This window comes from Nicotiana tabacum, chromosome 22 (genome assembly GCF_000715075.1).
Source record: "Nicotiana tabacum cultivar K326 chromosome 22, ASM71507v2, whole genome shotgun sequence".
In the NCBI taxonomy this organism is placed as follows: domain Eukaryota; kingdom Viridiplantae; phylum Streptophyta; class Magnoliopsida; order Solanales; family Solanaceae; genus Nicotiana; species Nicotiana tabacum.
In genome coordinates, this window is record NC_134101.1 from 5,493,566 (window position 1) to 5,520,589 (window position 27,024).

General features: G+C 38.1%; 2 protein-coding genes across 2 annotated transcripts; both read left to right on the forward strand.

The window, feature by feature from the left end:
* The first annotated feature begins 1,134 nt into the window (after nucleotides 1-1,134).
* On the forward strand, nucleotides 1,135-1,629 carry LOC142175693 (uncharacterized). The gene is made up of 2 exons (XM_075242671.1): nucleotides 1,135-1,255; nucleotides 1,391-1,629. Exons 1-2 carry the CDS (start codon nucleotides 1,135-1,137, stop codon nucleotides 1,627-1,629), a joined length of 360 nt encoding a protein of 119 aa, XP_075098772.1.
* A 16,450-nt stretch (nucleotides 1,630-18,079) lies between these two features.
* LOC107779196 (uncharacterized) lies at nucleotides 18,080-26,630 on the forward strand. Its single transcript, XM_016599566.2, has 17 exons — nucleotides 18,080-18,186; nucleotides 18,380-18,477; nucleotides 18,556-18,661; nucleotides 19,522-19,590; nucleotides 19,762-19,938; nucleotides 20,037-20,110; nucleotides 20,299-20,401; nucleotides 20,806-20,848; nucleotides 21,006-21,068; nucleotides 22,031-22,260; nucleotides 23,078-23,198; nucleotides 23,284-23,384; nucleotides 23,544-23,657; nucleotides 23,729-23,899; nucleotides 24,498-24,641; nucleotides 24,720-24,865; nucleotides 25,953-26,630. Exons 2-17 carry the CDS (start codon nucleotides 18,414-18,416, stop codon nucleotides 26,105-26,107), a joined length of 1,881 nt encoding a protein of 626 aa, XP_016455052.1. The 5' UTR covers nucleotides 18,080-18,186; nucleotides 18,380-18,413; the 3' UTR covers nucleotides 26,108-26,630.
* Nucleotides 26,631-27,024: the final 394 nt, after the last annotated feature.

Genomic DNA, 27,024 nt, shown 5'->3' on the forward strand with positions numbered 1-27,024 from the left:
CCTCTTAGCTCAATCATTCCAATCTATGCCTTTAATCATACAACTTGAGGACCTTAAATCCATCTTACCTTCACACCTAAGTATTGTAATGATCATATTACCCTCGTGTGGGTTCGCAAGCACTTCGAGGTCTCGCAAAATATTCTCTTAAGCTTGAGTTCGGCTTAATCTTGTTAGAAAATTTTTCTGGGGCTTCACAAAAATGGCATTAGACATGAACATTCTACAATTGGAGATCTACGACAACTCTAAGTTGATCATCAACCAACCTTTGAGGAGTTACAAGGTAAAGAAGGAAGGCCTCTTGCCATACCATCAATATACTTTTGGTTTACTTTAAAGATCGACCAAGTTTTCTTAAACCACGTCCCAAGAGAAGAAAATTGCAAGGCTGATGCTTTGGCTAACTTGGCCACGACACTGGCACTTGGAGAGAATGAGTTAACAAAGGTATATGTGTGTCATTGATGGGTTAATCCTAGACTTCTTGATCTTCAAATCAACGAAAGTCATCATATATCTGTTCGAGTGATTGAAGAAGAAGATTGGAGGCAATCACTAATAGAGTACCTTGAACATGGAAAGTTACCTAAGGATCCGCGACTAAGAACAGACATCAAACGAAGAGCACTACGATTCATCTTCTATAAGGAGACATTATTTCGCCGCTCTTTTGAAGGACTATTCTTGCGATGTCTTGACAAAGAAGAAGCCCACCAAGCGATGGAGGAAGCACATTCTGGCTCATGTGGAGCACACCAATCTGGTCCCAAGCTCCATTTTCACATCAAGAGGATGGGCTACTACTGGACGACAATGGTGAAGGATTGCATGGAGCATGCCAAAAGATGTCAAGCGTGTCAATTTCATGCCAACTACGTCCACCAACATCCAGAGCATCTTCATCAAACTATAGCTTCATGGCCTTTTGTTGCATGAGGACTTGACGTTGTTGGACCACTTCCAAAGTCATCAAAGGGACAAATGTACATAGTGGCCGCTACTGACTACTTCTCTAGATGGGCTGAAGTTGTTCCACTCAAGGATGTGAAAAAGAAAATTATTGTCGATTTTATCAAGTCATATATAATTTTTAGGTACGGCATACCAAGATACATAATCACTGATAATTGAATGCCATTTGACAACAATATTGTGAAGAGTTTGTGTAAGAAGTTCGATTTCAAGCAACATAAGTTTTCAATGTATAATGCACTCGCCAACGGCCTTGCTGAAGCTTTTAACAAGAAGTTTGGTAACCTTTTGAAGAAAGTTGTTGCAAAGAACAAGAGAGACTAGCATGAGAAAATTGGTGAAGCTTTGTGGGCATACCGGACAACCTTCAGAACTGCTACACAAGCAACTCCTTACTCTTTGGTATATGGCGTAGAAACAGTTCTTCCACTAGAGCAACAAATTCCATCATTGCAAATCGCAATCCAAGAAGGACTCACATCCGAAGAGAATGCTCAACTTCTCCTAGCAGAGTTAGAGGCATTGGATGAGAAAAAATTGGAAGCGCAACAAATATTGGAGTGCTATCAAGCTAGGCTAGATAGCCTTCAACAAGAAAGTGCAACAACGATCATTCCAAGGGAGACTTGGTCCAAGTTGCTCGAAGACCTATAATCCTCAATAAATGCATAGGCGACAAGTTTACTTCAAAATGGGATGGACCATATGTTGTGAAAGAATCATATTCAAGTGGCGCATACAATATTGTTGATAAGGATGGTCTCAGAGTTGGTCCAATCAACGGCAAATTTTTGGAGCAGTACTTCCCATGAAAGTCACCTACGCTCCTCGACGTACGAGCCTAAACTGCAAGTCATGGCGCTCCTTGTTGCATGCGCCTAAACTGTATATTGCTACACTTCTGGCCCACATGAGTCTAAACTGTATACGGAACAAATAAAAAAAGTCTGCTAGGATGAAAACCTCAAAAGAGGCGGCCTAGGCAAAAGTCAAGACAAAAAAAAAAGTCTAGTAGGTTGAAATCTCGCGAGAGGCGGCCTAGGAAAAAATTAGGATATAAAAAAAATCAAAAAACAACCCATCCCTCTGAACTACGTTATGACTTGATCCTCTTCAAGGAGGTACGTTGGCAGCTTAGAGTTTCATTCTAAGTTCAGTCGCATGAGTTTTTAATAAAAACAAAGGGTTTGGCATCATGGGATCATCATATTAGTTCTTTCGGATGTAAAGACATATGTAATTGAGGAAAAGAAGACAATTTGGTGCCAAAGCATAAAAGATATTTCATTGTTTCAATATATAAAGAGTTATGCACATCAATGTTAAAAGTAGAATGAGACATCATTCTATACAAGAAATCTAAAGTCATGTAAACGACCGAAAGATAAGCATGGTTGCCAACTCGTTCGTGACTTCTCCATATGATGGATCATCCTTGATGGCGTGCCCATGACATTAGCAACTTCCATAATCCCTTAACTACGCGTCTTGTTGTTGAGTCGTGGGAGCAATACTCTACTTTTTCTGTTTGAAGTTCCCATACATGAGCATGTACCTCGCTCTCAAAAGTTCCATCATTAGTGAGCACCTTGGGCAAGCTTCATGGATATCAAAACTTCGAGTATACACAACTTTTGGAAAATGAGTACTTCCACATGATAGTCTCTCTGCAACAAGTTCGTCTTTTGCATGAAGATTTTGCTCGCTGCTTGTTACTCGAAACATCAAAATATCCACATCTTGTGCACCTTCTTTATTTGATATCCGGACACTTTGAGCTCCGTTGCAAGTCTGCAAAAGAAATAAATAAAGAAATAAGATTTGTGAATCATGATAGCTAAAGTTACTATATGCAACATTGTAGAGTCAATTTCAAGAAAACAACAACATTCATAGGACAACTCAAAGAGCATAGAGATGGAAAGTGAGCTCAATGAACGATGGGATCAATTTTGAAAGAGTACTGCGGTTCATATGGAAGACATTCTACCCCTAACATTTAATATGTTGTAGATTCGGATGTTTAGTTTCTAACAACACAAACCGTTTGAGATTTGAAGGCTCCTAGCTCAAGATATGAACTTTTTGTCGGAACTACACGAATATGAAAGTTTACTACAGCTAGGTCGACTTTGAGAATTTTCTGTTTCCAGATAGAAAGGAGTTATGCTATGAAATTAATATATGTTTCAGGTCTCTAATTTTTTTTCTAATGGCATAAATGGATCGCAATTTGGAAATTCCTAGCTCGAGATATGAATTCCTCGACGAGAGTGCCCAAAGCTGAAAAAACGAGTATGGCAGGCGTCCAAATCAATTTCAAGAAATTTTTGCGGCCAATTTGGAAGATATTCTTCTACGATAATTTGAGAATTTTTTTATCTCCGAGTCTTCTATCCATTGACATAGACGGCTCACGATTTCGACGTTCCTAGCCCAAGATATGATTTTTTTTTCTAGAGTGCACAAATCTGGAAATCGAGTGCGGCAGATATCTGTAGCAACTTTAAAATATTATGGTGGACGTTCTGAAAGGATTTCTGATGTGGTATTTACAGATGTTGTAGATTTTAGTGTTTTCTTTCCAACAGTATAGATGGCTTGCAATTTCGATATTGTAGCTTGAGATATGAATTTTTCAACAAAAGAGTCAAAGCTGAAGAGCAATTTTGGCAGATTGATGATCAAAGTTCAGAAAATTTCTGCGGACAATCTGCTAAGAATCCCTCCATGATATTTTGAGAATTTTCTTATCTCTAAGAAAACAACATAACGAAGATAGCAATTAATATTTTGTAGCTCCTATTTTGTAGCTCTAATTAATACAATAGCAATCTTCGTAGCCGCCTCGTTCGAAGCTAGCTAAAGCCAGGAAGTTGAGTATGTTCAGCACTACGGCAACAAACCTCTCTGGGATGAAAACTTTCCATTATCTAAGAGAAACCAACAGCCAAATATATAAAGTTTGGGCAGAATCTACAAAAAGAAAAAAAAAAGAAAAAAGGAAGATAGACAAACATTTATAAAACTTGATATCAGGTAGAACCGTAGAAGTAAACCCAAGATAACAAATCTTTGTTTCTGCTGATATGATTATGCTTTCACCAAAGGAGAGTTAACGTTAATTGTCAAAGGCATGACCCATGTTTCGTAGCCTCTTAAGATGTTGAAAAGACTTGCATTAATTATCACGTGAGCTGCTTTTATAGAGGGACGAGTCAGTTAAGCACTTAGAGACCTAGATGGAGTTTGCCGTGAATTGGTATTTAAAAATACATGTGAAGAATTCTACTTCAGCTAGAAATCTTTATCTGTTGAAATACCAATTTCAATACACTTGAGGAATTAAAGTCTCATTGTCTATGTGGTACATCCTACAAAGTTTTAGTGGCTATTTGGACTTATTTGCAAAAAACTATTATTGTATGACCTTATACAGTAACACAAAATCCATGCAAGTCTTTTGTCTTAGTCAAATTTAGGTACTAAACTTTGGAATATGATGCCTCTTGCTAGATATTATTCAAAGCCTACTGTTTGGATAATAAGGATATTTGTCAAGAAATCATACACGACTTGGAGAATATATTTTCTTTTTACTCGAGCTATATTTGAAGAAGGAAAGGCCATCCACAAGTGCCAGCAATGACTTGGATTACAATATGGAAAGCCAACAAAAATCGTGCATCGTCTTCCGGGTCACGGATACTCCAAGACATGTCTTCAAGGTTAGAAAAGTCTACACCTTGAAGTAGGGGCATATGTAGATATATAAAATTTATTAAGTTTAATCCATACAAATTTTGGATTGAATCTTAATTTTTTTGGGTTAAATAATTAATTTGGACTTTACAAATTAAATAAGTCTATTTTATTATTTTCAAGCCCAAGGTCCATTTCATCTTAAGGCCCAGACACATGACATGTGTCAAGTGACATGGCATATCTAGTCAAACTCAAAGCCAATAAGATGATGCCACATGTAAAATGATGTAGCAATCTCAGTCTAAAACGATGACCAATCAAGAGTTGTCAAGTACCTAAAATGACATGTCTTGACTTATAAGCAAGCTTATCACATAGCTTATGTGATAAGTTTGATGGCTCACATGAGCCAATCAGAATCAAGCAAGAGAGTTCATATGTAGCTGGACTGTCCATCATCTACCACTATAAATAGAGGGGTTACATACTCTTTGGAGATTCAGAGTTGGAGAAGAGCAATCCACAACTGGTGAAGGCATCCACAAAGCAGAGAGATCAATCATCAAGTGAATAGTTCTTCAACAAAGGAGTGATCAACGAAGTTCCTCCCGAAGATCAACCCGGGCCATTAAATACATCACAAAGAGGTCTGCATTGTCCTACATTCGGGAAAGATGCTTCTCAAGCCCCCGAATCACGGAGAATTTTATAGAAGAGAATCAAGGGATACATAGAATATTACTCACAAATATTTATCAATAAAATCACTTTTTCTTCATATTATTTTTGTTGCAGTTTATTTTTCGTACTACAAAAATTTGTTGCGAACAGCTGCTATGAATCTATTTTTGAAATATCAAATATTTTGGGAGTTACTAGTGGAGACCAACGAGATTAGTTCAAATGTTGAGTTCGTTACCACGGAACTACACGTGCCGGTGTAGGGACACATTCAAAGGTTAAGCCAAGATTTATGGGATAAAGTCCCTCATTGTGAGGGCAAATGATCATTACTTAAAGTACTGAGGTTAAGTCGACTCGTACGATACTGCGGGAAGCCGCTCAGACAAGTAGGGTCAAATACTTGTTGCTAGGTCGATCACTTAGTAGTTTTTTATTATGCCGGTGTCGGTATAGTACTCCCCGTAAAAAGATAAAGGAGAATTTTGTTATGTTTAGGCCTAAAGAGCCGAAAGTGATTTCAATGACTTAATGAAGTTGAGATACTTTTGTATGATTCTTATTAGGATCACGTTTGATATAAATGTTTTAAAAGTTTGTATTATGGTTTACATCTCTAGTCTTTTCATTTAAAATGATAAAGAGCATGAATTGATATAATTGTTATCATTCTATATCAAATGTTGGTTGTATTATTTTTGTAAAGCATTGTCCCTGAAACTTGAGTTAGAGAGAGTCTATGACACTTATTGAGTACCGTCATGGTGTACTCAGCCCTTAGAGGCCCCTTTCTAGGGTCCCACTTATTTTACATGTTTTCATGATGAGACGTGGTAGGTGATGAGCGGATGAGGCTAGGAATCACGACCCAAAATTCATTAAAGGTCGTGATGGCACCCAACACCACTGTCAGGCAGGCCAACCATAATTGATTAACTTAATTACTCATTTTAGAAATTTTTAAATCGTAATTTCCTTCAATTTAAATAGTAAAAGATAGAACTCACAAAGTAAGTGAAAAATATTTTCTCAACTAAAATACCAAACAACTCATAACCACTCCCAAAATTCGGTGTCACAAGTGCATGAGCATTTACTAGGGAGTTAAAATAAAATACAACATCTGTCCGGAATACAAATTAGACAAAAAAATATAAATACTCTGAGGGAGACTCTATTGGCTACGGATCGTAACATAGAATACAGCTCACCTAAGTCCCCGTATTTAACCACACCTCTGCGCCCACAAGGCTGCTAGACATATCTGTACCTGCACAATAAAAATGTGCAGCAAGTGTAGCATGAGTACGAAAACAACATGTACCCAGTAAGTATCAAGCCTAATCTCGAAGAAGTAGTGACGAGAGGTCGACTTTGACACTCACTAAAGGTCAATGATATTGAAATAGAAATATTTAAATCAACATGATTTATAGGAATGACAATAATTTTATTTAACCAACATAAATAATTAAATTCCTTCAAATGCAACAATTCTCAATCTATTAATTAAATTCATAAGTTGCAATTAAAATAGCAAAGTATCGTGTAATTATTATTATTATTAGGCACGATTTCTGCCGAGGCCGTACGGACAGATCTAGAGTATCATGTACACTGTCGAGGGACGTGCGGAGCGATCCATAGATGTATCTATACTGACAGCTACACAATGTTGTAAAGCGAATCGAAAGTTCGCAAAAATCAGTACACAAAGCTTCTTACACATGACACCGGTTTCAGGTGAAGCTAAAGACGATACCAGCTTACTCTAAACATCTTAATCCTTCCCTGCTCGTCTGAGCTCGTGACATCCCTGTCAACACCGAACTGCAATCTTGATCCTCAACTTTCAAATTTCGTGTCGTTCACTGCACCTATCATGCCATTGTGCGATAATACATGTATTCACTATAACCCTTGAACTACTAGTGGAATAAGTCACCCCATTGGCTAGAAACCTTTCACTTAGCTTATTTCCGAAGAACCAATGCAATACGCAACCGAATTCCCAGACCGCAGAGATATACCAACCTCAAGTCGCGATCTAAACTGCCATGACTTTTCTGGAATCCATTTATATAACAAGACCGTTTGAATTAAATGTCTCCCGAATCAATCAAGTTATGGTGGCTGTCAAACCCACGAGTACAACCACAAACCATATGTATAACTTCATGCTGAAGGAACTGATCATCTCCACCATCATGCCAATTCAACCATTGCCAATTCAACCTGAATAGTTGATATTAATGGCGTTCCTTTTCTAGTAATATATTGCTTATGATGCCATTGTCAGTGTTATTTTCATGTTGTGTTACGTTGATTGGACTTTATATATGTTGTTAGGATTGGTTTCTGGGATTCTCTGGCAGGTGGATAGGCCCAGTTATAAAGGAAACTCTGGCGAAATTTTTGGAAATTTTGGGAGTTAGTAAAAATTAGGGAAATTGAAATGGGTGAAAGAAGAGATAAGTTATGTTATGTGTTTGGGGGCAGACTCTACTTCTCATTTGAGGACTATTAATATTATGGATACTAATTAGATATGATAATAAGTGTACGAGGCATATTATAAGCGACGTGAGGTCTAAGGAGAGGCCTAAGTCTAAGTCAAGTTGGAAAATTTCATAATAGACTAAAGTTTCAAATGGGTACGCACAAGATCAAACTTTGAACAAGCATATATACCTATATATAAGGAATTATATGATGGTCTACCTATCAAATGATAGGTCTTTGAGTCTAGTTTCTAAGTATTCAAATCGTTCATCGTTTGGATACTCCTACAAGAAGTTATGACCAAATTATCAAAGGCTGGAAAAATGTAATTTTGCGATCAATTCTGCGATCGCAGAATAGTTATGCGATCGCGAAACTGCTTCTGCGACCGCAAACTGGTCGTAGAATGGACCAGAACAGCCCAGTTCCACCAATTTTTGCGACCATTGTGAGACCCGCATACCCATTGTGCGGTCCATTATGCGACCGCAAACCCGATTTCGGAGGGTTAATTTTTCTATTTTCATAACCCAACCCCATTTTGATAAATAGGCTTTGGGGCAATTATATAATGATTTTAGAGAGAAGTGAGAGTGTTTTAGAGAGATGAAGAAGCTCAAGTACTTTGTTCATCAAAAATCTTGTTCAAGCTTTGAAATCCAACAAGGAACTATCACAAGATCTTCACCCAAAAGGTAAGGTTCTAACCCCTATTCTTCAATTTCGAGTTTGGGTAAAGATGGGTGACTGTGAGTGTGATTTGTGCATGTGAGAGTATTATTTATACATGCTTGTACCAATAAGGTTATGGGAAGATTGTTGAGTTCAAATGGGTAAAGATTGAATTGAAAAAGGTAGAAATCTTCAAACAAAACTTTAATTGAGGATTTGAAAGCTAATCCATTGTCGGAATTCGATAATTTTTATATGGTTGAACTCGTATCGGAATGGGTGTTCAGATTTCATGAGTTTTTCCAGGATTCGAGACATGGGTCCCACTGTTAATTTTTAAAATGAATTTTGGATTTTTATCCAGAAAATTTGTAAATTCATATGGAATTAATTCTTATGATTTGTATTAAGTATATTGAATTATTTATGACTAGATTTAAGGATTTTAGGCACGAATTCGCGAGGCAAGGGTTTATTGGATTCTTGAATTTGGTTGCAAAGTGAGGTAAGTATTGTGGTTAACCTTGACTTGAGGGAGTAGGAGTTATATGTCTATTTGCTACATAATTTAATGTGCGGGTACAACGTATATGTAAGGTGACGAGTACTTATGCATTGTGGTTGAGTCAAAGCATGTGGGTGGAATTTGTTTATTATGAATGATTGTCTATTTAATTAAGATATTCCTGCTTAAGTTTATTATTGATTATTTGATCATTATTCATGAAATTATTATTCATTTAATTATTGTTGAATATTTTGGAAGGTGAAGTCGGTATTCTGGTATTGAATTGTTTGATAAGTGTATATCCCCGCATTTAAATACTCTTTCGAATTTATATTATTATTTTCATGGTAAGGAAGAGTGTAAAAGCACGAAGGGTGATGCCGTGCCATTTTAATTATTCATAATATCATTGTCATGGTAAGGAAGAGTGTAAAAGCAAGAAGGGTGTTGCCGTGCCATTTGTGAGTGTAAAAGCACGAAGGGTATTGCCATGCCATTTGTGAGTGTAAAAGTACGAAAGGTGTTACCGTGCCATTTGTGAGTGTAAAAGCACGAAGGGTGATGCCGTGTCATTTTCAGCGAGTGTGAAAGCACGAAGGGTGATGCCGTGCCAAATGAGAGTAAAAGCACGAAGGGTGGTGCCGTGCCATTTTTATATTATTATTTGCCCATTTTATTGTTGATGAATTAATTGACTGCTAAGTGATGCACCTCCTGCTGAAATTATTATATCATCCTTCTTCGCATGTTCCCTCCCAATTATAAATTGTTATTTATTATATTATTGTTACTCTGTGTTTGTATATACTTGTACAGGTTGTTTATGTACGTGTCTTGTCATAGCCTCGTCACTACTTCGTCGAGATTAGGCTCGACACTTACCAGTACATGGGGTCGGTTGTACTGATACTGCACTCTACACTTCTTGTGCAGATTTCGGAGTTGGTCCCAGCGTACATTAGAATTGCCTGGATGCAGCTACCAGTGGAGACTTGAGGTATAACTGCACATCGTTCGCAGTTCTGAAGTCCCCTTCTATTTTATCTTAGCTATGTATTACCTTTCAAACAACTTGAATTTTATTCGGACCTTTATTTGTATTATCTTAGTAGCTCGTTCACTTGTGACACCAGATTCGGGGATGTATTTCGATAATTCAGTATTTATGGTCTTCCGCACTTTATCTTAGTAATTGATTTCTATTTAATTAAATTTGCTTTAAAATAATTAAGATTATTTTAACGTTGGCTTGCCTAGCAAGTGAAATGTTAGGCGCCATCACGATCCTGAAGGTGGAAAATTTCGGGTCGTGACAGCATGTGCTCTGATACCAACTGTCACAACCCGATATTTCCCACCTTCAGGATCGTGATGGCGCCTAACATTTCACTTGCTAGGCAAGCCAACGTTAAAATAATCTTAATTATTTTAAAGCAAATTTAATTAAATAGAAATCAATTACTAAGATAAAGTGCGGAAGACCATAAATACTGAATTATCGAAATACATCCCCGAATCTGGTGTCACAAGTGAACGAGCTACTAAGATAATACAAATAAAGGTCCGAATAAAATTCAAGTTGTTTGAAAGGTAATACATAGCTAAGATAAAATAGAAGGGGACTTCAGAACTGCGAACGATGTGCAGTTATACCTCAAGTCTCCACTGGTAGCTGTATCCAAGCAATTCTAATGTACGCTGCTGGGACCAACTCCAAAATCTGCAAAAGAAGTGTAGATTGCAGTATCAGTACAACCGACCCCATGTTCTGGTAAGTGCCGAGCCTAACCTCGACGAAGTAGTGACGAGGCTATGACAATACATGTACATAAACAACATGTACAAGTATATACAAACACAGAGTAACAATGATACAATAAATAACAATATATAAATTGGGAGGGAATATTCAACAATAATTAAATGAATAATAATTTCACGAATAATGATCAAATAATCAATAATAAACTTAAGCAGGAATGTATTAATTAAATAGATAATTATTCACAATAAACAAATTCCACCCGCATGCTTTGACTCAACCACAACGCATAAGTACTCGTCACCTCACATATACGTTGTACCCGCACATTAAATCATGTAGCAAATAGACAGATAAGTCCTACTCACTCAAGTCAAGGTTAACCACAACACTTACCTCTCTTGCAACCAAATTCAAGAATCCAATAAACCTTTGCCTCGCGAATTCGTGTCCGAAATCTTCAAATCTAGTCATAAACAATTCACTATACTCAATACAAATCAAAGGGATTAATTCTATATGAATTTACTAATTTTTTCGAATTAAAATCCGAAATTCATCTAAAAAATCATCAGTGGGGCCCACGTCTCGAATCTCGGAAAAACTTACGAAATTCGAGCACTCGTTATGAGACGAGTCCAACCATACAAAAATTACCAAATTCCGATGTCAAATTGACTTTCAAATTTTATTTTTTCGTTTTTGAAAAGTTTTACAAAAATTCCAATTTCTTCCATCTAAATCCGAAATAAATGATGAATATAGACATGGATTTATGAAATATAATCATTTTTGGTTATTGAACACTTACCCAATTAAAAGTCGTGAAATATTCCCTTGGAATCGCCTAAATCTGAGACTCCAAACTCAAAAATGAGTAAAAATGGCTAACTTCTGATTTTATGGGTTATGTCTAGGCCTTTCCGCATATGCAGACGCTTGACCGCATATGCGGTTTCCGCTTTTGCGGAAATGGGGCCGCTTATGCGGGATGGGGCGCTTCTGTAGACAAGAAGCCGCTTCTGCGGCTTCGCAGATACGGCAAATGTTCCGCACCTGCGCACACTGCCCAACCCCTTCCCTTTCACTTATACGAGACAAAACTCGCTTCTGCGAGCTCGCATCTGCGGTCTAAAATCCGCAGGTGCGATTACACCAGAAGGCCAAAAGTTTAGATTTTTTCTTAAGTCCAAATTTTGATCAGTTAACTATGCGGAATCCACCAAAGGCCCCCGGGACCTCAACCAAATATACCAATAAGTTCTAAAATATAACACGGACTTACTTGGGGTCTCAAATCACATAAAAAATATCGAAATTACAATTCACGCCTCGATTCGAATTTTTAAGTTTTCAAACTTTTTAATTTACAAATCTTGTGCCGAAGCATGTTAAATGAATCCGGAATGACTTCAAATTTGGCACACAAGTCATAAAATGACATAACAGAACTATTCAAATTTCCAGAATCGGATTCCGGCCCCCATATCAAAAAGTCAACTCCGTGGTCAAACTTGGAAATCTTTAGCCTTTAAATTTCTAGTTTCCGTTAAATGGTCATAAATTGAGCTAGGGACCTCCAAATTAAATTTCGGGCATACGCCCAAGTCCCAAATCACGATACGGACCTATCGAAAATGTCAAAATACTGATCCAGATCTGTTTGCTCAAAATGATGACCAAAGTCAACTCAGTTAAGTTTTAAGGCTCTATTTTACATTTTAATTAATTTTTCATATAAAATCTTTCCGAAAAATTATATGGACTGCGCACACAAGACGAAGAATAATAAATAGTGCTTTTCGAGATCTTAAAATACATAATTAATTATTAAATTTAAAGATGACCTTTTGAGTCATCACATTCTCCACCTCTAAAACAAACATTCGTCCTCGAACGGAATTAGAAAAAGTACCTGAGCTGTTGAAAAGATGTGGATATTTACTCCGCATGTCTAACTCGGACTCCCAGGTAGATGCTTCTACCGGCTGACCTCTCCATGTACCCGAATTGAAGGATAACTCTTAGACCTCAACTGCCGGACCTGCTGGGATAGAATAGCTACCGGTTCCTCTTCATAACTCAAATCTTTGTCCAACTTGACTGAGTTGAAATCTAACACATGGGATGAATCACCATGATATTTTCGGAGCATAGACACATGGAACACCGGATGAACCACTGATAAACTAGGTGGTAGTGCAAACATGTAGGCTACTTCACCCACTCTTTCAAGAATTTCAAAGGGTCCAATATACCTAGGGCTCAACTTGCCCTTCTTTCCGAACCTCATTACACCTTTCATAGGTGAAACCCGGAGCAATATTCTTTCTCCAACCATGAATGTAATATCACGAACCTTGCGGTCGGCATAACTCTTTTGCTTAGACTGAGCTGTGCGAAGTCGATCCTGAATAACTTTGACCTTATCCAAGGCATCCTGTACCAAATCGGTACCTAACAACCGAGCCTCTCCCGATTCAAACCAGCCAACTGGTGAACGACATCGCCTTCCGTATAATGCCTCATATGGAGCCATCTGAATGCTCGACTGGTAGCTATTATTATAAGAAAACTCCGCAAGTGGCAAGAACTGATCCCAAGAACCTCCAAAGTCTATAACACAAGCGCGAAGCATATCTTCCAATATTTGAATAATGCACTCTGACTGTCCGTCTCTCTGTGGATGAAATGTTGTACTCAACTCAATCCGCATGCCTAACTTATGTTGTACAGCACTCCAGAAGTGTGAGGTAAACTGCGTACCTCGATCAGAAATAATAGACACGAGCACACCGTGAAGGCGGACAATATCACGAATGTAAATTTCAGCTAACCGCTCTAAAGAATAGGTAATTGCCACCGGAATGAAATGTGCTGACTTGGTCAACCTGTCCACAATGACCCAAACTGTGTCAAATTTTCTCATAGTCTGTGGGAGTCCAACAACAAAATCCATAGTGATACGCTCCCACTTCTACTCAGGAATTTCTAACTTCTGAAGCAAACCACCAGGTCTCTGATGCTCGTACTTAACTTGCTGACAATTCAGACACCGAGCTACATATGCAACTATATCCTTCTTCATTCTCCTCCACCAATATTGTTGCCGCAAATCTTGATACATTTTGGCAGCACCTGGATGAATAGAATACCTGGAACTGTGGGCTTCTTCCAGAATTAATTCACAAAGCCCATCCACATTAGGCACACAAATACGACCATGCATTCGTAGAACTCCATCTTCCCCCACAATAACCTTTTTGGCATCACCGTGCCGCACCGTGTCCTTGAGGACAAGTAAATGAGGATCATCATACTGCCTCTCTCTGATGCGCTCATATAAAGAAGACCGAGTGACTGTGCAAGCTAAAACCCGATTGGGCTCTGAAATATCTAACCTCACAAACTGATTAGCCAAAGTCTAAACATCTGTAGCTAACAGTCTCTCACCAGCCGGAATATATGCAAGACTGTCCATACTCACAGCCTTTCTACTCAAAGCATCAGCCACCACATTGGCCTTTCCGAGGTGATACAAAATGGTGATATCATAATCTTTCAACAACTCCAACCATCTTCTTTGCCTCAAATTGAGATCTTTTTGCCTGAACAGATACTGCAAGCTATGGTGATCAGTAAATACCTCACACGAGACACCGTAAAGGTAATATCTCCAAATCTTCAAAACGTGGACAATGACTGCCAATTCTAAGTCATGAACAAGATAATTCTTCTCATGAACTTTCAACTGCCGCGACACATATGCAATTACCCTACCATCTTGCATCAATACTGCACCAAGCCCAACGCGAGATGAATCACATTACACCGTATAAGACCTTGAACCTGTGGGTAATACCAACACTAACGCCGTAGTCAAAGCAGTCTTGAGCTTTTGAAAGCTCAACTCACCCTCGTCTGACCATCCGAATGGAACACCTTTCTGGGTCAGTCTGGTCAATGGGCTTGCTATAGATGAAAACCCCTCCACGAACCGACGATAATAACCTGCCAAACCCAGGAAACTCCAGATCTCTGTAACCAAAGTAGGTCTAGGCCAATTCTGAACAGCCTCAATCTTCTTAGGATCCACTTTTATGCCTTCTACCGATACAACATGCCCCAAAAAGGCAACCGAGTCTAACCAAAATTCACATTTTGAATTTTTGGCATATAACTGATTATTCTTTAAAGTCTGAAGCACACTCCGAAGATGTTGCTCATGCTCCTCTCGACTGCTGGAGTAAATCAAGATATCATCAATGAATACAACTACAAAAGAATCCAAATAGGGATTGAACACCCGATTCATCAAATCCATAAATGATGCTGGGGCATTTGTCAACCCAAATGACATCACTAGGAACTCGTAATGCCCATATCGAGTCCGAAAAGCTGTCTTAGGGACATCAGATGCCCTAATCTTCAACTGATGGTAACTAGACATCAAGTTGATCTTTGAAAACACCTTGGTACCCTGAAGCTGATCGAATAAGTCATCAATTCTTGGAAGTGGATACTTGTTCTTGATAGTAGCCTTGTTCAACTGCCGATAATCTATACACATTCGCATTGAACCATCTTTCTTATTTATAAATAATACTGGTACACCGCAGAGCGAGACACTGGGTCTAATGAATCCCTGATCAAGCAAGTCTTGTAACTGCTCCTTCAATTTTTTCAACTCTGGCGGGGCCATACGGTATGGTGGGATAGAAATGGGCTGAGTGCCCGGAGCTAAATAAATACAGAAGTCAATATCTCTATCGGGTAGAATTCCCGTCAAATCTGCAGGAAATACTTCTATAAATTCACGAACAACTGGTACTGAGTCAATAGAAGGAACATCCGCACTGGGATCACAAATATAAGCCAAATAGGCTAGACACACTTTCTCGACCATACGCCGAGCCTTCATATAAGAAATAACCATGCTAGTAGAATGACCAAGAGTTCCTTTCCACTCTAATCGAGGTAACCCCAGCATGGCTAGGGTCACCGTTTTGGAATGACAATCCAATATAGCATGATGAGGTGACGACCAATCCATACCCAAGATGACATCAAAATCCACCATATCAAGAAGTAGAAGATCCACACTAGTCTCAAGACTCCCAATAGTAACCACACACGAATGATAGACATGATCTACCATGATAGAATCTCCCACCGGAGTGGACAGAAATACAGGAACACTCAGAGAATCACGAGGAATCACCATATATGAAGCAAAATAAGAGGACACATAGGAATAAGTAGATCCTAGATCAAATAGAACTGAAGCATCTCTATGGCAAATTGGAACAATACTTGTAATCATAGCATCAGATGACTCGGCCTCAGGCTTAGCTGGAAAAGCATAAAATCGGGGCTGGGCCCCACCACTCTGAATTGCGTCCCTAGGACGGCCTCTAACTGGCTGGCCTCCACCTCTAACGGTCTGACCTTCACCTCTAATGGTCTGACCTCCACCTCTACCTGCCTGACCCCTACCTCTATCTAGCTAAGCAGGCGGTGAAGCAACCGGTGCTGGATCCATAACACGAGAACCATGATGATGCATGTTGCCCAGAGACAAGGGGCAGAATCTAGCAATGTACCTCGGATCACCACAAGTATAACAGGACCTCGGTTGTTGTGACTGCTGACCTGAACAGGCCGAATAACCGTTGTAGTAACTCTGGAGTGGTGGTGCACTAATAGGAGCTCAATGTACACTAAATGGTGGCTGCCCAGAGTAAGGCATAATAGGATCGTGACTCCCTGGAGCAGCGGGAGATGCCTGAAGTGCTGAATGAAATGGTCAGGGAGGATGACCCCTACCAAAATTACCCCTGCCTCCAGACGAGGCACTACTGAAACCACCGAACTAACGAGTCCTCTTATCAGACCTCTGCCTTCTCTCCTGTGCAAGAACCATCTCGATCCTCCTCGCGACATTAGCAGTCGCTTGAAAGAAAATCTCATTTCCGGCCTCCTTAGCCATCTAAAGCCTGATAGGGTGAGTGAGTCCCTCAATAAGCCTCCTCACTCCCCCTCCCCCCCCAGTAGGTAGTAAAAAGAGAGCATGGCGGATTAAATCCACAAAACAAGATTCATATTGAGTAACAGTCATACTGCCCTGCTGTAGACGCTCAAATTGCCTGCGGTAATCCTCTCTCAATGTGATAGGGAGAAACTTCTCTAGAAATAGCCGTGAGAATTGTTCCCAAGTCAGTGTAGGTGGCCTAGCTGGTCTGGTCAACGTAAAATCTCTCCACCATCTCTTGGCGAAACCTGTCATCTTAAATACAGCAAAATCGACCCCATTAGTCTCAACTATACCCATATTTCGCAGCACCTCATGGTAGCAGTCAAGATAATCCTGTGGGTCCTCAGAAGGTGTATCACTAAAGTGAACTGGAAAGAGCTTAGTAAACTTATCCAGTCTCAATAAGGCCTCAGAAGACATGGCGAGCCTATTACCGGCCTGTGCCGCAATAACTGGTTGAATTATCCCAACTGGTGGGGCTGCTGGAGCCTGATTCTGGGGAGCCATCTGCTCCGGAGCGGGGGTAGTGGGAGTTTGTGCTCCTCCCCTAGCCTGTGAGACGGCTGGTGCCACTGCAAATGTACCATTCTGGGCCACGCCCTCCACAAGACTCACCAAACGGACTAGAGCGTCCTGAAGCACTAGAGTAGCTATAAATCCTTCTGGGGCCTGAACTGGTCCAACCGGAACAGTCTGAACGAGAACCTCCTCCTGAAGATCCACCTAAGGTTCTACCTCTGCCTCTACCTTGGCCGACCTATCAATTTTTTTACCCTTAAAATAAAAATTATCCAACCCGACCTAATTCAATACCCATATATATAAAGTAAAATAATATGAAAGTGAATCCTTCACCCAAAATCTTATTTTGGAATGCATGAGGTTCTGACAAAAAAATAAAAAAATAAAATATATGGATAATTAGAGAGCTCTTGAAACAATAATGCTATCAATTTTAATGAAATTTTTTTTAAAAAATGAAGTATCGTGTTTTGGAGAATTCACTTTTAATATTATTTTAATTTTTATATATGGGTATTGAATCGGGTTAAGTTGAGTCATTTCAATTTTTATCGAGTTATTATTTATTAGACTGAAAATAAAAAAAAACTGTGGATGAGAAAATATTATAGAAAATTATATTTTTCGGTTACTATGATTTTGTGTGAGTTAATGAAAATTTTATAATTTTTATGTGAGAAAATATAGATATATAACTTTGGTGAAAAAAATATAACAATTATATGACCGTGAAATTTACCCCAAAACTTCACGGGGGTCAAGACTCGGGAAATTAGCCTGAAGCCATCGGTCTTTTCTTTTTCTCGGCTTGCATCCCTCTATATGGCAAGTTCTACTTACGCTGCAGCTCATACTGTAGAGTTATTCATTTTAATACACTTCGATTCTTGTTTTGTTTTTCCCTTAAAGTCACAGCCCTTTTCCTTTTTACTGTAAATTCTTGCCTAGATTTTTTAGTTATTTCGTGCAGATTCACATTTGTTTCTGAATTTTTGCAATCCAATTGTAAAAATCGCAGCTTTATGGAGTAGTAATATCAGGGTTGTGAAAAAATGCGGGAAGTTCCATCATTAATCACCTTATGCATATACACAATCAGAGATGAACTCATTCAAGGTGATATTTGTATTTTTATTTTTTGTTTTTATGGAACTATACAAAGCTATTGCTTAGCATTTTTGTTTTTGTTTTCAGGGGATGATGTTGAACTTTCATCAGTCTTATATCAACTTCCCACGGAGTTGTTCGACCAGTTGTTGCCGCAGTTGCCTCCTTTGGCATTGCAAAAGTTACAAGAAAGGTTGTTAGCTCAACACTCAAATTTTAAGATTATATGTGTCTTTAGTAAATGTTCAATTTAACACGCTATAGCAGGTTACTACTCGATACTTACCTGTTGTTGTAAGTCATCTTAACATGACAGTGCGTAGAACGTAAACTCTGTTTTCCCCCTATTTTCCAGAATCTTCTCATTTATATTGGGTATCAATGTACCCCCGACCCTCCTCCTTTTTCTTTAGTACAGCAATATGAGCTTAGATTCGATGCTAAATTCACAAAGGTGGAGTCATTAGAGAATCCTTATTATTAGAGAACCCATATTTTGTTTAACGGAGAAATAGTTGAGTATTGGATTGAAACTAGCCTAAATGGAGTTGAATAGTTGACGACTAGTTTGGGATTGACCACATTGTAAAGCTTTATATGAAACAGCTGTGACGTAGTTAACCGCATTGTACTTCCAATTGCATGAACATGATTACTTATCTAAACATTGTGAGAATCTAGTACTGCTAATACTACTAGTAAGACGTCGTATCTGCTTATCAGCCGTACACGTCATTTGCATCTTGGTTCCATTGCTGTTCTCAATAATCTAGAATCTCTTTTAATCTGCTGAAAGTCCATTTGTCAACTTCTGCTAAATTAAGAGGACGAATAATGGTGTATAGTTTGAAACTTTTGGTGCATCGATTGTTTGAGAAAGTGATTTGGAATTTAGAGTGATGAAGCTAGTTAACGGGGAATTGATCAACATTTTTAGGTGCTTTATAACTGATATAGTTGGTAGATATTATTTAGGTTTTTCACACGCACCTTTATGTAGTGGCACAAGTGCATAATATTACCTGATTTTAACCAGAAAATCTTGTGTTGCAGGAAATCTGATGTCTTGAATGATTATGAGCTTTTGACTGATGGTGTTGATAATCAGAGAAAGCGTAAAAGGTTTGCATTTGTAGTTTCATATAGGAAATTGAGTGAATTTTTCTTTAGTTCCCGGTCATAAAGAAAGATTATGTTACATCATGAGTAAATGTGTATAGAGAGAGGATGCCCATATTTACATGATCTGCAGATGTTTTTCTTTTGAATGGAACTTGGAATATGTTTCTGCAGATATCTGAATTTTGAGGAAGAGTGGAAAACTCTCTATGAATTACGGTGGCCTGCTCTTGGCCGGCAGAGTAAGAATTCCAAGAATAAGTCATTTGACAGCTCAGCAAAAGGAAAAGAAGCAGAGCGTGAATCCACAGATGATTGGCAACAGATGTACTGGGAAGCACATTTGCAGAAGTACGAACATCAAAATCTACTTATTGGTGGTTATCACTAAAATTATACAGCTTCATTTCACCTGTCATTTTAAAATTTCACATTTTTCTGAGAAACAGATGCCTGGATACAGCAGCAGAGATAGCTTTATTCCCAGCTTTTCATGGTCAGATTAGTGAAATAGAAGTTCCCGGTAAGAAATTCATGTTGATTTGTAGATGCCTTTATTTGTCTGTATATTGTGTATCACAGGTTGTACTTCTATCCAGAAGTCTTCTCCTGTTCTGAAAATATTATGGCTCAAGCAAAGAAAGTTCAACAGGAGTTCCCTGAACTAGCAACGTAACATTTCGTTGATACAGGCTTCTTTTGTTTGTGCAGATTCAATTTTAAATTATATTGATCATACGGGACACATCGGCAAAATCACATGTGACTACTCCAAGTTTGCTTATCACTGCCAAAAATTCAGATCATATGCCAGGTGTATTTTCACTTCAGTTTTTAAACCTGCAGGCCTTAACCATTCAGAGGACAACGAGCCTCATGACAGAAATATCTTTAAACGCCATATGCAAATAAATGTTCCTATTAATATGTGTCATCATCTTCAACACTGCATTTGTGAAGTATAACAAAGTTTGGAACTGGGGTTCTCTTGTCTGCAGTTTTCTGCATTCTTTTCCCCTTTGAAATAGTACGTAGGGGTGCGCAGAATAAGTGATTGATTTTGAACATTAAAAGGATAAAATTGGTGCCATCATGTGCATGTAGTTCCTTCATTATTACTTATGATTTGTGCATTCATGCTACATATTGTGTTTCATCTACCGCTCTTGATTTTCTCAAACGTAGCTCCTTTTTGAATTACTTTTGTTTTGATTGCAGACACCTGAGACTGCCAAATGTTCTGTGTGTGGAAGAAATTTGTGTAAGTTGTACATATTGTGTAGAAAAAAGAAAGCCTCAAAATGATAATACTTGTTGCGTAAAATTGTCGATCCTAGTTTAGTCGTCAAATAGAAAAAGAACAACGTAATGCTTCCTTTAGTTTGTGTGTATAATCACCTTACATTTCTTTGTTGCAGCATTTACTTAGAAATGCAAGGTTGGAGAGTCTGGAATTACAGTGGATTAAGTCTGATGAGCATGTAAGTTTAGCGGTTTTTGTTATGTGTTGTGCATGTTAGCTTTCAGGAAAGAGCAAAATGCACAAGTAACAGAACAAAGAAGAGGAAAGATAAAAACTTTATGGAATAAGATGCAAAATACCCCACTGACAATAGATCCTAATGTATACTTTGAAGCAAATTTATTTTTGGAATTCAAGTCAGAACTAAATATGTGAAACATGCTCTTAGCTTTCATCTGATTTTATGTAGCTTGTTTCTTAAGGTCTTCAGGTTGCACTTGAGTATAAAATCGTTAAGCAGAGCTCCCTCATTTGTTCCAATATGTGTTAGTTCTTTACCTTCCATTTCCTATTAACTATCCTATGTTAAGCATGGCATACAAACCATGTGTTGATGAGATGATAAGGGTAGAAATATTCTAACTTAAGAAAACCAATTCCCCCCCCCCCCGGAAAGTACAAGAATGCACAGAAAAGAAAACAAGAAAAAGGAAAGAGAAGTTCCAAAACGACGGCTGTGTCAAGTTACAACTTTATCTTGAAAGCGATCTTAAATCCGGTCATGTCTTTGTTGGCACCTATGTTCAAGTCACTGTGCTCTGAAAGGTACAAATGCTGATAGTAGAACAATTTTGGTGTCTCCTGCAGACTTCTTTTTCTATTTTTGGTTTACTATATTGAGTTGTAAAAGAAGTGGATCCATAATCAGTGATCAGGGATTCAGCTTTGTAACACTGTTTTCCCCATCAGGATTGATTTCTGACAATGATATCTGATTCATGATAGAGTTATATTGGTTTCTTAAGATTTTATGCCATGTTATCTCAAGTGCTTGTGCATTTTTTTATTTGGCATATGTAGTAAATAGGAAACATATCTTTGTATCGAATTCTTATATCTTCTTGAGCGGAACTTGTTATGCTTAAATGTTGACTACTTGACTCTTACACTACTTCGTTTCCGTGGTTTTCAACCTTGCAGGTCGAGGGGTTATGCAAACTCATCAACCAGAACTATCGATCCCTAAAGTCGATTAAATTCATGTATTGCAAGTTTACAGTGGCTTCTCTTAATGCAATTTGCGACTTGCTATGCATGCATTGTCCTCAAGCACCTGAAATGCAACATTTCTCAATCAAGACATCAAGCTTCCTAGAGAACAACATTTCTTCTTTGCCTGCTGGACTAGTATCTTTTATATCATTAAGGAGGTATGGTGGATTTCACCTTAGTTCCCATCAGCTCATTTATTTAAGTGTTCTATGCTGTATACTCATAGTTAGCAGTTAACTACTACTAAGTATTTTGAATAAAAGAGTTGTTTAATGTGAGGTGTATCTTCATATTCATGCTATCATAAAACCAAGGATGTCATGTGAGCTCATAGGTAGAATTCCGTCTTACGGCAATAATGGTGCGTGTGTAGTATTGATCTTGTGAAGTTTAACGCTTGGAGGAAATTGCAAAGGTACTAGCGACAGTAATCTTACAGAATCTGATATTTCTGGAAGTTTTCTAGTTCTTGGAAGAATTTGCAATTTTATAAAAAGCTCAATACAAGTGCAATGACAGTGTTTTAGATGACAGAGATCCTCTATTTACTTTTTCTTAAAATGCATATATACTTTTTATTAATTCAATATGTGTTCCTGGGTAATTCTGGCAAATTTTGGTTAATATCCCTAATGTGTATGTCCATGATAATCTCATTTCTTTCAAGCGGAATTTGCTAACAATGTGGGATTTAGTAACAGTTTCAGAGAGTTCACACTTGACTCATAGCTTCTCTTCGGTTGGTGACAAATTTCATGCTGCCAATATTATTCCTAAATAGGAGATAATTCTATTTAAGCCTGTAATTGACGATCGATCATTTTAGAGATACAAAGATGGTCATGTGATAGTAATGATTTGCGTACTTATGTATTACTGTTCCTTGTTCGTTCTTTGCATCATGCTAAATACTATCAGCTCTAACCCTAAACAATGATTCCATAGACTAACAATTGTGCATCGTGTTTCTGTTAGGTCCTTGTCTTCATTATGCTTATCAGACAATCATCTTCATCGACATTTTGCGAGGATAGTTTTTGATACCCTCCTTGATGCTTCATCTAGTATTACCATTCTGGATCTTTCAGAAAACAATGTGAGTAATGACATTTACTCCTGTTGTTGTATTCAGAATTACTGATGTAATCATCAATCAACCTATAGAAGATTTTACACTGCAGATTACGGGATGGCTTTCTCATTTTAAATGGAAGGGCAAAAGTATCACAGAGCTATCTGGGACATACAATTCATTAAAGTCATTAAAGAAACTTAATTTAAGGTATGTTTTGGCTTTTCTATTCACACTGACCTGTCGTTGTATAAACAGTTCCATAGGAATTTTGGTCACAAGCTGACTTAATGAGTCTTCAGGAGAGGTGTAGTATTTGTATTGTCATCTTTAGTACAATACAAAGTTTACTTATTTCTCTAACTTCAGGAACTGCAATCTACAGAGGGACGATGTGGATTGTCTCAGATATGTGCTAGTCCACATTCCTAATCTGGAGCAACTTGATCTCAGTGACAACCCTATCGAGGATGATGGATTCAGGTTGGTTGAATTTAGTTTCTGTGTACAGTGACCACCTTGCTAAGATCTCACAACCGCATTTTTTTTTTCAGGTGCTTGAGTACCTACTTCACAGAGATGTCACAAAGGTATTTCTCCCTTGTCGAATTGAAGTTGGAAAGTTGTGAGCTTACTTGCTCTGGAGTTTGTGAACTTCTAGTAGTTCTTTCTGCTTTGAGAAAACCACTCAGTTTTCTCTCAATTGGAGGCAATTATCTTGGCAGGTTGGTAAAATAAATATGATTGCAAATTATATTCAATTTTCATAATACTTCTCCTAAATAGAATATATTTTCCGAGGGAAAAATCACATATGACCCGGAGAGTGCCTCATGGTTTATCACTTGGCCTTTCACATGCTTTCTTTGTGCTTGAAGTTCCTAAGAGTTTTCTGTTTCACTCTGTCAACTAACGTGGGGAGACATTTTAAGCTACGTTTTGGGTTATATTATGCCATGTTAAAATGCTGGACTGATAAGGTGATGCTGTCATGGATCAAAAAGGAAGGCGAGCTTGCTTCTTATTCCCATGTTTGATCTCTTCCATCTCTGCCTGGCAAATTTGCTGCAAATCTAATCTTTCCTTTTTGTCCTGGGAACTGTATATCAAGTCATTTCATTATTTGGTGTTCTAATAGCTTTCCATTTGTTGTGAAGTTAACTCTCTAAATTATATCATAAGCATTGCAGCAAAATGTAGTACACTATTCATACTGCCAGAACCTCATCTGTGTCATATTTCTCCCTTTGTTATCCTCATTTGACACTTCCATTGCAAAATGTGAACATTTTTTTGACGCTCTCGTTGCCTAACTTTTTGTAGTGAGATAGGGACACCATTAGGTAAGTTTCTATGCGGAGGTATTCAGGCTTTTGATATTGAAGACATTGGACTAGGTTCTTCTGGCTTCTTGAAAGCAGGCAAAGAGTTAGTCAAGGAATCAAAGCTCCGCTCCATCAACATAAGGTTAAATGGAGTTTCCATTGAACTTCTGATTATGGAATTTTAACAGAGAGTAGTAAAATGTTCATTAAACTTATGCAGCAAGAATCGAGGTGGAATTGAAACTGCAAGATTTCTGTCAAAGCTTTTCTCTCATGCCCCAGATCTTTCATCAGTAAATGCAAAATACAACTTTATGGCCAAAGAATCTTTGTCAATCCTGAGCTCCGGTGTAAAAGTTGCAAAAGGTACAACCTTCTAGTGCTCTGTTTCTTCGCTCGTTTTGGATTCTTTCTGTAGCGTAAGTTAACTTGTCAAAATAGAACTGACAACGTGTGACCACTAGAAATTGACAGCTTTTCTGGTAAAGCATTGAAATCATATCAATCTTATATCTTCTTTTTGTTAATTGATAATAATGGAACGAGAAAGTGTGAACTGATGGCAGACGACACCCCAGGACTTTTGTTTCTACAAGTTCCAAGCTGATAGTTTTCCCTTGCAAATGGTGAATTTTCTAAACTGCCATTGGAAAAATGACCATGATGACTAATGTAGGTGAACCACAGTTTAAGAGTTTTGGGATAAAACATTTAGTCGAGTTCACAAGTAATACGTTGAAATCGGCTATTTCATGAATCTTTCACCTCATTCATATGATCAGCAAGTAAATTGATGCGTAAAAGAAGATTTTAATTATGTGAACTGTGTTCTTTTGTGCATAGTCTCATTCAGAAGTTGTTTGTTTCAGCTGATTTTAGCTTTAAGTTCTTAGGTTCAACTGTAAGGACGCAGCACCTCTAGTGTGAGTATGTGCACGTCAGGGGTTCAAATCATGCAGTGGACAAAAGTACGGTATTTAAGTTCCGAGGAGGGTGGAAAGGCAGGCCCATACTCCCCAGAGTTTGGAACCTGCTAATACTTTACGAAGTGGGGTTGGGCTCACAGGCGATTTCTCCCATATAAAACAATTTCCTAATTTGGATGTTTTTTAGTATTCATTTGGTTCCTAGGGGCCTGATGGTTCTAATGCTTTTTTGAGAAACTAGAAGAGATATAGGTTTTCCGAGGAGGGTGGAGAGGCAGGCCCATACTCCCCGGAGTTTGGAACCTGCTAATACTTTACGAAGTGGGGTTGGGCTCACAGGCGATTTCTCCCATATAAAACAATTTCCTAATTTGGATGTTTTTTAGTCTTCATTTGGTTCCTAGGGGCCTGATGGTTCTAATGCTTTTTTGAGAAACTAGAAGAGATATATGTTTTCTATTATTCTGTACCTTTAATGTCAGTTAATTTTGGAACTCATTGACCTTTTTCCTCTGCCATTGGTTTAGGTAAACTGGAGCATTTGGATTTGAGAGGAAATATTATATGTGAAGAAGAACTTGCTGATTTTTCTGAGCTGGCTGAGCTTCGAACCAGTGGAAATTTTGTTCTGGAACTCTCTTCTTCACCAGCCCAAAATGTACCTTATGATGATGATCCTTAGTTGTGCTTCAGCTGTCAGGTGAAAGCTTAGAGCGCGGATAATAATCGTTCTATGCCCCCGGGCCTTTAGTTCAACGGCAAAGATAGTACAACACATGGTGTGTGGTAGGCGTGTTTGACGAGTTCTGATCCTGCTATGATTCGAGTTTGGTATCAAATGGAGAAGGGCAGAGGTGTGGACCCCTTATCCGAGTTTTATAGCTGGAAACAACAAATATGGAGTTTAAGAAAAGGATAATGATATTTCTGTAACACTAAATATTAGTCATTCCAGAATATGTTGTGTTGTATGACAGGACATAAGACTGATGAGTAATGACCTTAAAAAGGAGCTGAGCTACTTTTCTCAGGTTTCTACTTTTTTGGGAGAGCCATCAGTATTAGTAGCTCAGTCAGATTATCCCTAGTGAATGTAATATTGAGACTAATACATAGTGTTTCTTGTTTTGAAAGTTTGTTGTGAATGCCACACTGTTTAATTGTTTTGATTATATAAATTTGAGGGTTTTTTTCCGTTTGATAAAGTTGAGGCATTTTTGATCCCATATAAAGATGTGATTAGCCTCTCCAAGTTCATTTTTTTTTCTTGAAACAGTTGAGCTGTGGTTGTACTTACTGATCCAAGTTTGTAACTGGCAATTAATCAGATTATGCTTGGAAAAGGTTTTTAACACGGATAGAAAGCTGTTAGATGTTAACTCTTGATTTTTCTATTTTTGAATGCAATGTGGAAAATTGTTAATTACAAAATTGAATCCGAATAGTAAAAAGATTGGGAAGGAGTGCACTAGACCGTCTTGTTCAATCATTAACTACTGAAGTGAAGCTATTCTGATTTAACATACTTAGTTTGTGATTCCAGTACATAAAAATTTTGTGGTAATTTAGCAACATGAGAATAAGGATTAGGCGCATGTC

Coding starts and splice junctions, on each gene's coding strand:
- LOC107779196 (XM_016599566.2), top strand. CDS start 18,414: ATGCGGGAAGTTCCATCATTAATCACCTTATGCATATACACAATCAGA. Junction 18,478..18,555: donor CAGAGATGAACTCATTCAAG/GTGATATTTGTA, acceptor TTTTGTTTTCAG/GGGATGATGTTGAACTTTCA. Junction 22,261..23,077: donor TCTTTTATATCATTAAGGAG/GTATGGTGGATT, acceptor TGTTTCTGTTAG/GTCCTTGTCTTCATTATGCT.
- LOC142175693 (XM_075242671.1), top strand. CDS start 1,135: ATGCCATTTGACAACAATATTGTGAAGAGTTTGTGTAAGAAGTTCGAT. Junction 1,256..1,390: donor AGCTTTTAACAAGAAGTTTG/GTAACCTTTTGA, acceptor TATATGGCGTAG/AAACAGTTCTTCCACTAGAG.